The 14198-nt window shown below is 48.0% G+C and overlaps 1 protein-coding gene across 10 annotated transcripts in view; it reads right to left on the bottom strand.

The window, feature by feature from the left end:
• LOC119969648 (nuclear receptor coactivator 3-like) overlaps positions 1-14198 on the bottom strand; it is a 289402-nt gene that overhangs the window by 19052 nt on the left and 256152 nt on the right. For all 10 annotated transcript variants that reach the window (XM_038803571.1, XM_038803581.1, XM_038803575.1 and 7 more), the window contains 3 exons: positions 13231-13360; positions 11934-12105; positions 8735-9040 (listed from right to left, as the gene is read on the bottom strand). In XM_038803571.1, coding sequence (XP_038659499.1) covers positions 8735-9040; positions 11934-12105; positions 13231-13360 — 608 coding nt within the window. The remainder of the gene's footprint in view (positions 1-8734; positions 9041-11933; positions 12106-13230; positions 13361-14198) is intronic.

Genomic DNA, 14198 nt, shown 5'->3' with positions numbered 1-14198 from the left:
GTCCGGCTGTTTGTTTATTTGGTGAAGGGGATGGGGTTAGCAGAGGCGGCGGGTAGTCTGCATGACTGGTCGGGGAGGGAGGAGATCCTGGGAGGAAGGGGAGATCCAGCAGCGACCAGGGATTTTCTTTGTCTCATCTTTGGGGTGGGGCTGGTGGCCATCTTATGTGGGCCTGGAGCCCAGGAACTTGTACGAAGAAAATTATGCATCACGGTGGAAATGGCTGACTTGAGGGCAAGAGTGGGGGAGACAACCCCAACAAGGTTAGTCACCTGGAATGTACGGGGCCTGGGGGGGGGGGATACATTTAGGTATCTCCAGGTTTAAAATTTTGTTCAAGGGATGTTGTCAATATTTCCGGTGGCGCCACCTTCAACCTTATTGGCTAAGATTCTTTCCTGTTTGGTGTTGGAAGAGCGTAGTACGTCCGGCACCTATGGACGGATTTTGGGGGAAAAAGTTGGTCTTGGTGGAGGTGTGAAGATAAAATGGGAGGAGGAGCTGGGACCCATACTGGAGGAGTAGGTGTAGAGTAGGTCCCTCCACAGGATGAATGCCACATCATCCTGTGCGAGGCTGAGCCTGATCCAGCTCATGATTTTAGGGCAAAGGCCAAAATGAGTTGTTTCTTTGCAGGGGTTGAAAGGTGCGAGAGCTGTTGAAAAGAGCCTGCAAAGCACATGTTCTGGTCCTGTCCCTAGCTTGTGAGTTTCTCGGTCTCTCTTTTCAGCACCATAATCGGCAATCCTGAATATGGAGCTGGAGCCCTGACCTTTAGTGGCTTGATTTGGGGTATCGAACCTGCCAGAATTGTGGATGGGTATGGGGGCGGATGTCCTGGCATTCACCTCGGAGGCGAATCCTCCTGAGTTAGAGACTGGTGGCGCCACATAGCGTTTCGCCGTGGCTCAGTGACTTGATGGCGTTTTTGCACCTTGAGGAGGTCAAGTATACTGTGACCTCTAACCAAAAAAAAAAGCTCTGTCCGTTGGATTGCAAAACTAACAAGTTTTTTATTTTTATTTTTCAGTAGTTGGGAAGTTAGTTCAGTGGGAATGGAGGCTAGGGCAGTTGAATGTTCCTCCTGCAGAATGTGGGAGGAAAGGGTCACCTCTAGTGTTCCTTCTGACTACATCTGCAGGAGGTGCACCCAACTCCAGCTCCTCGAGAGCCGCATTAGGGACCTGGAGCTGGAGCTGGATGAACTTCGGATCATTCGGGAGGCAGAGGAGGTTATTGAGAGGAGTTATAGGGAGGTAGTCACACCTCAGGTAAAATAAGTAGATGGGTTACCGTCAGGGGAGGGAGAGGGAACCGGCAGGCAGTGCAGGGATCCCCTGTGGTCATTCCCCTCTATAACAAGTATACCGTTTTGGATACTGTTGCGGGGGACGACTTACCAGGGGTAAGCAATAGGACGCAGGTCTCTGGCACAGAGTCTGTCCCTGTTGCTCAGAAGGGAAGGGAGAAGAGGAACAGAGCACTTGTCATTGGGGACTCCATAGTTAGAGGAACAGACAGGAGGTTCTGTGGGAACGAAAGAGACTCACGGTTGGTGTGTTGCCTCCCAGGTGCCAGGGTTCGTGATGTCTCTGATCGTGTTTTTGGGATCCTTAAGGGGGAGGGGGAGCAGCCCCAAGTCGTGGTCCACATAGGTACCAACGACAGAGGTAGGAAGAGAGATGGGGATTTGAGACAGAAATTCAGGGAGCTAGGGTGGAAGCTGAGAGCTAGAACAAACAGAGTTGTTATCTCTGGGTTGTTACCCGTGCCACGTGCTAGCGAAGTGAGAAATAAGGAGAGAGAGGAGTTGAACACGTGGCTACAGGGATGGTGCAGGAGGGAGGGTTTTGGTTTCCTGGATAATTGGGGCTGATTCTGGGGTAGGTGGGACCTCTACAAACAGGATGGTCTTCACCTGAACCAGAGGGGTACCAATATCCTGGGGGGGAGATTTGCTAGTGCTCTTCGGGGGGGTTTAAACTAATTCAGCAGGGGGATGGGAACCTAAATTGTAGTCCCAGTGTACAGGATGTTGAGAGTAGTGAGGTCAGGGATAGGGTTAAAAGTTCGAAAGAGGGCACCGGCAAGCAGGACGCTGGTTTGAAGTGTGTCTACTTCAACGCCAGGAGAATCCGGAATAAGGTGGGTGAGCTTGCAGCATGGGCTGGTACCTGGGATCTCGATGTTGTGGCGATTTCGGAGACATGGGTAGAGCAGGGACAGGACTGGTTGTTGCAGGTTCCAGGATTTAGATGTTTCTGTAAGAACAGAGAAGATGGTAAAAGAGGGGGGGGGTGTGGCATTGTTAATCAAGGAAAGTATTACGGCGGTAGAAAGGACGCTTGAGGATTCGTCTACTGAGGCAGTATGGGCCGAGGTTAGGAACAGTAGAAGAGAGGTCACCCTGTTGGGAGTTGTCTATAGACCTCCGAATAGTTCCAGAGATGTAGAGGAAAGAATTGCAAAGATGATTCTTGACAGGAGCGAGAGTAACAGGGTAGTTGTTATGGGGGACTTTAACTTTCCAAATATTGACTGGAAATACTATAGTTCGAGTACTATAGATGGGTCAGTTTTTGTGCAGTGTGTGCAGGAGGGTTTTCTGACACAGTATGTAGACAGGCCAACAAGGGGCGAGGCCACATTGGATTTGGTACTAGGTAATGAACCCGGCCAGGTGTTAGATTTAGATGTAGGTGAGCACTTTGGTGATAGTGATCACAACTCGGTTATGTTTACTTTAGCAATGGGCAGGGATAGGTATATACCGCAAGGCAAGAATTATAGCTGGGGGAAAGGCAATTATGATGCTATTCGGCAAGATTTAGGATGTATAGGATGGGGAAGGAAACTGCAGGGGATGGGTACAATCGAAATGTGGAGCTTTTTCAAGGAACAGCTACTGCGTGTCCTTGATAAGTATGTACCTGTCAGGCAGGGAGGAAGTTGTCGAGCAAGGGAACCGTGGTTTACTAAGGAAGTTGAAGCACTTGTCAAGAGGAAGAAGAAGGCTTATGTTAGGATGAGACATGAAGGCTCAGTTAGGGCACTTGAGAGTTACAAGTTAGCCAGGAAGGACCTAAAGGGAGAGTTAAGAAGAGCGAGGAGAGGACACGAAAAGTCGTTGGCGGATAGGATCAAGGAAAACCCTAAGGCTTTCTATAGGTATATCAGGAACAAAAGAATGACTAGAGTAAGATTAGGGCCAATCAAGGATAGTAGTGGAAAGTTGTGTGTGGAATCAGAGGAGATAGGGGAAGCGTTAAATGGATATTTTTCGTCAGTGTTTACACTGGAGAAAGACAATGTTGTCGAGGAGAACACTCAGGTTCAGTCGACCAGGCTAGATGGAATTGAGGTTCAAAAGGAGGAGGTGTTAGCAATTTTAGAAAATGTCAAAATAGATAAGTCCCCTGGGCCAGATGGGATTTATCCTAGGATTCTCTGGGAAGCCAGGGAGGAGATTGCAGAGCCTTTGTCCTTGATCTTTATGTCGTCTTTGTCGACAGGAATAGTGCCGGAAAACTGGAGGATAGCAAATGTTGTCCCCTTGTTCAAGAAGGGGAGTAGACACAACCCTGGTAATTATAGACCTGTGAGCCTTACTTCAGTTGTGGGTAAAATGTTGGAAAAGGTTATAAGAGATAGGGTTTATAATCATCTTGAAAAGAACAAGTTGATTAGCGATACTCAACACGGTTTTGTGAAGGGTAGGTCATGTCTCACAAACCTTATTGAGTTTTTTGAGAAGGTGACCAAACAGGTGGATCAGGGTAAAGCTGTTGATGTGGTGTATATGGATTTCAGTAAGGCGTTTGATAAGGTTCCCCACGGTAGGCTATTGCAGAAAATAAGGAAGTATGGAATTGAAGGTGATTTAGCGGTTTGGATCAGTAATTGGCTAGCTGAAAGAAGACAGAGGGTGGTGGTTGATGGCAAATGTTCATCCTGGAGTTCAGTTACTAGTGGTGTACCGCAAGGATCTGTTTTGGGGCCACTGCTGTTTGTCATTTTTATAAATGACCTGGAAGAGGGTGTAGAAGGATGGGTTAGTAAATTTGCAGATGACACAAAGGTCGGTGGAGTTGTGGATAGTGCTGAAGGATGTTATAGGATACAGAGGGACATAGATAAGCTGCAGAGCTGGGCTGAGAGGTGGCAGATGGAGTTTAATGCGGAAAAGTGTGAGGTGGTTCACTTTGGAAGGAGTAACAGGAATGCAGAGTACTGGGCTAATGGCAAGATTCTTGGTAGTGTAGATGAACAGAGAGATCTCGGCATCCAGGTACATAAATCCCTGAAAGTTGCCACCCAGGTTAATAGGGCTGTTAAGAAGGCATATGGTGTGCTAGCCTTTATAAGCAGGGGGATTGAGTTTCGGAACCACAAGGTCATGCTGCAGCTGTACATAACTCTGGTGCGGCCACACCTGGAGTACTGCGTGCAGTTCTGGTCACCACATTATAGGAAGGATGTGGAAGCTTTGGAAAGGGTTCAGAGGAGATTTACTAGGATGTTGCCTGGTATGGAGGGAAGGTCTTACGAGGAAAGGCTCAGGGAATTGAGGTTGTTTTCGTTAGAGAGGAGAAGGCGGGAAGGTGACTTAATAGAGACATATAAGATAGTCAGAGGGTTAGATAGGGTGGACAGTGAGAGTCTTTTTCCTCGGATGGTGATGACCAACACGAGGGGACATAGCTTTAAATTGAGGGGTGATAGATATAGGACAGATGTCAGAGGCAGTTTCTTTACTCAGAGAGTAGTAGGGGTGTGGAACGCCCTGCCTGCAACAGTAGTAGACTCGCCAACTTTAAGGGCATTTAAGTGGTCGCTGGATAGACATATGGATGAAAATGGAATAGTGTAGGTCAGATAGGCTTCAGATGGTTTCACAGGTCGGCGCAACATCGAGGGCCGAAGGGCCCGTACTGCGCTGTAGTGTTCTATGTTCTATGAGGTCAATTGAAAGGTTCTACCGGGGATGGCAACTGCTCATATCGTACTTTAAGGAATTGGCCACTGCTAGCTGTTGGAAGGGAGTGTGAGTGAGTGAGTGTGTGGTTTACTTTCTCTCACAAACCCCTTTCTATTGCTCTCCCAAGACCTATTTGATGAAGATACCCAGCAGTTGTCCACAGCGCACCCAGGCCCAATATTGAGCCTCTAGCCTACTTGTTCTGGTGCAGGGTTCAAACTACCAGTGTGGAACTTCTTTTTTTTTAAATAATTTTTATTGGAATTTAAAAAAAAAAAATATCAACAGAACAATAATAACAATAACAATAATAAACACCTCCCGGCACCCGTAACAACGCATGTAACAAACCCCCCCCCAACCCCAATAAACAACAAAATAAATTAACAATAAGCAAATTAACTTAAACAATACCCCCCTGGAACCCCCCCCCCCCCCCCCCCCCACAGGTTGCTGCTGCTGCTGACCTAGTTCCTTATCGTTGAGCCAGAAAGTCGAGGAAAGGTTGCCACCTCCTAAAGAACCCTTGTACCGACCCCCTCAGGGCGAATTTGACCCTCTCCAGCTTAATGAATCCCGCCATGTCATTGATCCAGGCCTCCACGCTCGGAGGTCTCACATCCTACCAATGCAGCAAGATCCTCCGCCGGGCTACTAGGGACGCAAAGGCCAAACCATTGGCCTCTTTCGCCTCCTGCACTCCCGGCTCCACCCCAATCCCAAATATCGAGAGTCCCCAGCCTGGCTTGACCCTGGACCCTACCGTCCTCGCCACCCCCTGCCAGAATTCCCCCAGTGCCAGGCATGCCCAAAACATACGGGCATGGTTCGCTGGGTTCCCCGAACACCTAATGCACCTGTCCTCACCCCCAGAAAACTTGCTCATCCTCGTCCCGGACATATGAGCCCTGTGCAGTACCTTGAACTGGATGAGGCTAAGCCTCGCACATGAAGAGGAGGAGTTCACCCTCTCCAGGGCGTCCGCCCATGTCCCCTCCTCAATCTGCTCCCCCAGCTCCACTTCGCACTTAGCCTTCAGCTCCTCTACCAACGCCTCCCCCACCTCCTGCATCACCTGGTAGATGTCAGACACCTTCCCATCCCCGACCCACACCCCCGAAAGCACCCTATCCATTACCCCCCCACGGGGGCAGCGAAGGGAACCCCTCCACCTGCCGCCTAGCAAACGCCTTGACCTGAAGGTACCTGAACATTTCCCCAGGGGGAGCTCAAACTTCTCCTCCAGTTCACCCAGGCTCGCAAACCTCCCGTCAATGAACAGGTCTCCCAACATCCTAATGCCCGCCCTGTGCCACCCCAGGAACTCGCCATCAATGTTCCCTGGGACAAACCGGTGGTTCCCCCGCAGCGGGGCCTCCACCGAGCCCCCCACGTGTCGCCTCCACTGCCCCCAGATTTTGAGGGTAGCCGCCACCACCGGGCTCGTAGTGTACCTCGTTGGAGGGAGCGGTAACGGCGCCGTTACCAGTGCGTTCAGGCTCGTGCCTCCACAGGACGCCCTCTCCATCCGTTTCTATGCTGCCCCCTCCCCATCCATTGCCCACTTACGTACCATCGAGACATTAACCGCCCAATAGTACCCAGAGAGGTTGGGCAGCGCCAGCCCCCCTCTATCCCTGCCCCGCTCCAAAAAGACCCTCCTTACCCTCGGAGTCCCGTGCGCCCAAACAAATCCCAGAATGCTGCTGTTCACCCTCCTAAAAAAGGCCCTCGGAATGAAAATGGGGAGGCACCGAAACAAAAACAAAAACCTCGGGAGCACCGTCATTTTAACGGACTGTACTCTACCCGCCAACAACAACGGCAGCATGTCCCACCTTTTAAACTCCTCCTCCATCTGCTCCACCAACCTAGTAAAATTAAGCTTGTGCAGAGTCCCCGAGCTCCTAGCCACCTGAACCCCCAGGTACCTAAAACTCCTCACTGCCCTCTTTAGCAGGAGCCTACCAATCCCCTCCTCCTGATCTCCCGGGTGTACAACAAACAGCTCACTCCTGCCCAGGTTCAATTTATAGCCCGAGAAACTCCCAGACTCAGCAAGAATCTCCATCACCTCCGGCATTCCCCCCACCGGGTCTGCTACATACAGCAGCAAGTCATCTGCATACAGCGACACTCTGTGCTCCTCCCCACCCCGCACCAGACCCCTCCACCTCCCCAACTCCCTGAGAGCCATGGCAAGAGGCTCAATTGCCAACGCAAAAAGCAAGCGGGACAGGGGGCACCCCTGCCTCGTCCCACGGTGGAGCCTGAAGTACTTGGACCTCCTCGCATTTGTCACTACACTCGCCATTGGGGCCTCGTACAGCAACCTCACCCATTTAATAAATCCCACCCCAAACCCGAACCTTTCTAACACCTCCCACAAGTACACCCACTCAACCCTATCAAAGGCCTTCTCCGCATCCAATGCCACCACAATCTCCGCCTCTCCTTCTGCCGCCGGCATCATTATCACATTTAGCAGCCTTTGCACGTTAGTGTTCAGCTGCCTCCCCTTCACAAAACCCGTCTGATCTTCATGTATCACCCCCGGCACCCAGTCCTCTATTCTAGTGGCCAAGGTCTTCGCCAACAACTTGGCGTCCACATTCAGCAGTGAAATTGGCCTACAAGATCTGCACTGCAAGGGGTCCTTATCTCGCTTCAGGATCAAGGAAATCAGTGCCCGTGACAAAACACCCCCCTCCCATGCCTCGTTAAAGGTCTGAACCAACAGGGGGCCCAACAGGTCCGTGTATTTCTTGTAAAATTCAACCGGGAACCCATCCGGTCCCGGCGCCTTCTCCGACTGCATGCATGTGGCCAATCCCGCTGACCAGCTCCTCCAACTCGATCGGCGCCCCCAGTCCCTCCACCTGCTCCTCCTGCACCCTTGGAAATCGCAGCCTGTCCACAAATGCTCTCCATTCCCCCTCCTACCCCCGGCGGCTCCGACCGGTACAGTTCCCTGTAGAAGTCCCTAAAGACCCCCATTGACCTCTGCCCCCTGCCGCATTCCCACCCCTACCCTTCACTCCACCAATCTTCCTAGCCGCGTCCCGCTTGCGAAGCTGATGCGCCAGCATCCTGCTCGCCTTCTCTCCATACTCTTAGACCGCTCCATGAGCCTTCCTCCACTGTGTCTCCGCCTTTCTGGTGGTCAATAAATCAAACTTGGCCTGCAGGCTACGCCGCTCCCCCAGCAATCCCTCCTCCGGGGCCTCCGCGTACCTCCTATCTATACTCAACGGCTCCCCCACCAGTCTCTCCCTCTCCCCCTCTCTATAGGCTCGGATGGAGATCAGCTCCCACCTAATCACTGCCTTCAGAGCCTCCCACACCATCCCCACCCAGACCTCCCCAGTATCATTGCCCTCTAGGTACCTCTCGATACATCTCCGGACCCTCCTACACACCTCCTCATCAGTCAACAACCCCACGTCCAGACGCCAAAGCGGGCGCTGGTCCCGCACCTCCCCCATCTCCAGATCCACCCAATGCGGAGCATGGTCCGAAATCGCAATAGCCGAATATTCGGCCTCCTCCACCCTCTGGACCAGTCCCCTACTCAGGACAAAGAAATCAATACGGGAATAAACCCTGTGCACATGGGAGAAAAAAAAGAGTACTCCCGAGCCCTCGTAGTGTGGAACTTCTAACCCACTTCCTCCATCTACATGATCAAGAATTAAACTTTGAAACGGTCTAAAAGACATGTTCAACAATGTGATTCACTGTACAAGCTCCTCTTACCTGCTGCTGGCCTTGTAACCTCTGTTGAAGTTGCAATCTGAGTTGTTTGGGAGCAGAAGCATTCATCATGCGATGCCGGGCAAAGTTTGCTCTGGCATGAATGTTGGGAATGGGGAAGCTGCCTTGTTGACCCATTTGATTCATCATGGGGTTAAAGCCCGGTTGCTGGCCCTGCATGGAAGGATAACACCCCTGTACCGGACCAGGCTGGGATGGAAATGGTTGACCATATATAGTTTTTTGTTCCAACATCATGGTCGCGTCTTGCCCCGAGAACAGTTCTGAGTGCGTCTCAAGAGGTTGAGCCTAGGCAGCAAAAATAATAAGGGTTAAATCAATTCATTCTATAAAACTTTAACTAATGGTGAAAGTATCCAAATTTTCCATCTCTATTCTCTTTCGCAGATTCAAATTCTTTATTTCAAGTCAGTGCAATGCACCATCAGTCTGTCAATCAGTTCATCTGATACAACAATATAACTAACCCTGCTTTACAGAAACTTCACATATAAAGTGGTGAATAAGTCAGACAGGTTTGGAATGCTACATTAAAAAAAAACTTTTAGCTGATGTGCTTCACATCAATGTCTGTTCTTTTGACAATTTTCTAAATGCTTGTTAAACTTCACAGGACAAATAAAAGGAAGGATTTAGCAGACTTGATTTAGTAGACTTGATTTAGTTATCCATTTTCAGCAAAATCCAAAGGGGGTAAATTGGTTAACCCCAACCATGAACAGAAATTTGGAGGTGCAATTGCAAACCACCCTTCAGGGGTTGGCTGTACAATGCAAATTAGTCTCACAGCCTCATTATCACAGGACCAGCAATCTGCAGGTGCCATGTGGGCAGTTTCCTGATCACTTTTAGAATGAGATTAGCCAGTTTGATTGCCGACAGCGACTGTCAAACTGGTCGAGAAGACAGCAAGCAGGACGAGTGTAGTCTGCTGGAGATCCTGTAAAACTAGTTAGATCAGGGGTGGGCAAACTTTTCCGTGCAAGGGCCACATTCAGAAATTCACAATTCACAAAGGGCCGCATAGTATATCAAGTAAAATAATTACTTCACCCGGTTATGATTCTGGGCGCCTCATATAGAACATAGAACAGTACAGCACAGAACAGGCCCTTCGGCCCTCGACGTTGTGCCGAGCAATGATCACCCTACTCAAGTCAACGTATCCACCCTATACCAGTAAGTAACCCAACAGGCCCCCCCCCCCCCCCCATTAACCTTAAAAAAAAAAAAAAATTTTTTTTAAAATGTTTTTTTTTAATGACTTGGTGGGCCGCAGAAATACCTTTGGCGGGCCGCATGCGGCCCGCGGGCCGTAGTTTGCCCACCCCTGAGTTAGATCATGTGCAGGTTAAGTGCCGACCAATTTCAGAGCGGGGATGTTAGAAACAGGTTAAGACACCTCATTAGTATATGCAAGACAGCAAATTCTTGTATAAAACAATCTCCAGCGATCTCTGAATTTCATTCAAGCCAATATGGTATTGAATACATTTCCTTTTTCCTTGAAGCATGGGCCACAGTTTCACAGCTGGTCATTTTCTACTGCTATTTGACACTGAAAATAACTGGCAAAATTGAGTGCTCCCCGCAATCTCCAATTGAATACAGTAGCACATTTATCCACTTTGATTTCCTTTGCGGCATTTAAATAAGAGCAAAAGCCGTGAGAATCCTTTCAGCTGTACACGCTGATACAAAAGGCAACAATACACTGCACTTGAGACAATAAATGATCTTGCAGTTGGTAGCAAGTTCGGTGAGCCAGATTTTTAAACATATTTCAATATGGCACTAATATTATCAAATTTAAGTGTATAGGTATACTCATACTTGCCCTGTGACCATCTGCCAAAGCAACACTTGTGAAATTAAAAGTTTTTAAAAAAACTGAATGACTATGGCAACAAATTATACTTAAGGTTTAACAACTCAAATTGCGCGTGCATTTTAATTGTGAAACAAATGTTTATCTGAAGTATTGAGCCTGTAGATATTTTACAAATGCTTATTTGATACAAATTTAATCTTCAATATTTCAAAACTTAAAAGACATTTATAAGGGATGGAATCAGGAAGGCCAATCATCAATATACACCACCATTTTGGTCCTTTTGGGAAATTGATCCTAGGGTCCCAGGTTCGATTCCGGCTTGGGTCACTGTCTGTGCGGAGTCTGCACATCCTCCCCGTGTGTGCGTGGGTTTCCTCCGGGTGCTCCGGTTTCCTCCCACAGTCCCAAAGATGTGCTGGTTAGGTGGATTGGCCATGATAAATTGCCCTTAGTGTCCAAAATTGCCCTTAGTTGGGTGGGGTTACTGAGTTATGGGGATAGGGTGGAGGTATTGACCTTGGGTAGGGGGTAGGGTGCTCTTTCCAAGAGCTGGTGCAGACTCGATGGGCCAAATGGCCTCCTTCTGCACTGTAAATTCTATGTAAAAATCATCAATATACACCACCATTTTGGTCCTTTTGGGAAATTGATCCTTTTGCTACTCCCACATCAATTTACATCACTCCCCATCAATCCAGAAATCTGGCCATTATACTTCAGTGAAAATATCAATGAATGAACTACTACACTGATGAAATGAGACGCACTTCATTTCCTGACTTAAATTCCCAACATCAGCTCAACTTTGCTGCCAACAACTGTTTGTTTAACCCATGGCACAGACACAGGACCAACAGACCAAGTTTACGAAGACGAGTAGCAGCCAATTTGAAATTAATACCGACAACTTTAGGCCTGAAAAATGGGGAGGAGATGGAGAAAATGCAGGATACAACATGCAGTTGAAGCAAGGAATGTCTGTATTTTGAATACCATGATCTACATTGCCTGACAATGGACGTAGAACGCAATTGCACAAGAAAAGTCCAACCACTTGCTAATTTGGTTTCACAACTTATCTCTTTTAGCACATGCGCTACCAAAAAGAAAACAAATATTCCCCATTAAGTTATCTTGGGCTGGTACACTGTGCTGTCAAGGTGCTTTATTGAGACTGGGTTACATTGATGTAACCTGCATGTAGCCATGAAGTCCCCAAAAATAAAGCTGTCAATGGCAGTACAACGTACAAATGATTATTTACCATTCCCCAGCTCTCATATCACTTGCGGTCAGTGCCACACATCAATAAAAGAAAAATACAAAACAGAAGTTTGATTGTGGTACCTGACTGATAAGATCTGGAATTCCTAACGCCCTGTCAATTTCTTCCAGACCCATTTCATCCGCATTGCTCAGCAGTGTGTCTAATTGATCCAGTAACGCTTTTTCATCATTTTGAGCTTCTGCAGTAGTGGGAGGGCAAAGAAGATCATCCAGGGAGCTTCCAAATGGCTGCCTGTAACAGACCGTATTTAAAACCAAAAGCATTATTGCAGGTGCCAACAGTATAGATTGACTGCAAGCAATCATTAATTTGGGTAGAGGAAGGAGGGAATAGTATACATGGCTGTATTAATACATACGAATCCAGAGACTCTGACCAAAATCTGCAACCTCTTTCACTGTAGATCATTGGTGAATTATAGATTAACTTTCCTAGTTTTATCACGTTAGCAGCTCAGATTCTCAGACCAGAGAAGTTCATGGCACAGAAACCCATGCAACCTATTGTGCCTATGTCGGCTCTTTGGGAGAGCAATCTGAAATAATTCCACAGCCATGCTCTCGTCATAATGGAGTATCCCTGAGGAGGTTCACAAGTAGTTCCATATATTGGAATTACCTCCCTTTAGCAGAAATACTTTGAAAATTTAACCCAAGAAAATCAGCCGGCAAATAGAGCTGCACACTGTTCTACGGGGCACTTAGACACAAGCTCCGTTCCCTGTCTACACAAGTTTCCAATCTCAGCCGCCCAATCTGAGGGAGCCATTCAGCGCAGATGCTTAAAGCTTGCCAAGGAGGAAAGGAGAGAAAACTGTGAGGACAATGACTCCAGAGTTCTCTTACTCAACACTTCAATAGATTGCGACATTCCTTTGGTGTTTAGACTCAACCACCTGAAGCCAAAGAAACTGACCATGGGACAGCCTGCATCCAGTTAAACTTCAGTTGACACAAATAAAAAGGTGGGACAGTTGGCACAGTGTGTTGGAATTCATCCCAAAATGGTGGCATGACGGTCTGTCAATCATGACGTGGGTTTGGTGAATCTCACAATAGTTCCCAGTGTGCACAGCAATGACCTGTAATCTGTCGTTAATTTTCAGAGTGACCAGAAAGGTAGCAAATATAGGAAATTAAAATGTCAAATAGGAGTTGCTTGTAGAATGTTTAACTCTGTTCTTTTTTAGTGCAACATCTGACCTGTGAATGCTTGAACTGAACACAAATGATGTCGTCAAAAATTAAAGACCAAGCTGATTGTAATATGAATATTTACTCCAAAAGGTGAACCTCAATTATGAAACAAAAACACACGGCACAACCATTATGCCCCCAGCACAACCAGCAAGCTCACCTGCTCGGGTTGCCCGAGGCTCCTTGTTCCAGCTGAAGGACACCTTCTGTCCATGATGCAGTTGGATTGGCTGGCCCTTGCTGTTGTCCAAACTGTGGACCTCCAAGGCCCACATCCATTTCTGAAGGTCCTAGATAATAAGAGAACGCTTATGAAAAAAATTAGGTTGCAGATTCGTAAAATCTGGACGCTGTACAGTAAAATTAAATAGATTCGCATTTCTATCTTACTGCTCCACCCAATCACAATTTATATTTAAACCTCCAGTCAAGAGACTAGACTTGTGATCTGATCCTCTGCCTCTACTAATACAACTCAAGCCTGTTGGAAACAGGTGCGTAAAAGACCGTTCAGATACTTCTGCAATTTTCCTTCCTCTCTTTCATCTGTGCCTTACTTTCCTTGTCATCTCCAATAACATAACCATTAACCTGGGCTTAGCAATGTAGACAAGCACATTGTTACATCTCTGGTGCCCATTTTAAAACTTCCTTGAAACATAGGAACAGAGGGCGGAATCTTACCATATTTTTTCCCCACCCCAAAGTGTCATGTTCCAACTTAAAAGCAGCGTGTAGCGCTCCAGCTGCACAGCCGAGATTTTAGTCCACATCTTGAAACTATGTGAAATAAAAAATCAGTGGCCGTGGTTTATGCTGTCATTGAGGTGGAGCAGAGTCTGATAGAGCTGGTGCGGCCAGCTCCACAGAGATTGGGGCACCCTGATCAGCTCAGAAAGAAACTACCCCTCAAGAGGCATGGGACCCCCAATCCCGCCCTCCCGAAGTATCATGACACCCCCCAACCCCTCTCCAAGCACCAGCATTAGGGCTCTCCATCCCCAACAAACATTCCTCATCTCAGATCTAAATATTCTCCCCCCTATCCTGAGACACTGTCCCCGGTTCGAGATTCCTTAACCAGGGAACACATCCTCCCTGCATCTAGTCTGTCCAGCCCAGTTAGAA

Source organism: Scyliorhinus canicula, chromosome 7 (assembly GCF_902713615.1).
Source record: "Scyliorhinus canicula chromosome 7, sScyCan1.1, whole genome shotgun sequence".
Lineage (NCBI taxonomy): Eukaryota > Metazoa > Chordata > Chondrichthyes > Carcharhiniformes > Scyliorhinidae > Scyliorhinus > Scyliorhinus canicula.
Note: the sequence above shows the minus strand (reverse complement) of the source record. Positions and strands in the feature narration are given on the sequence as shown.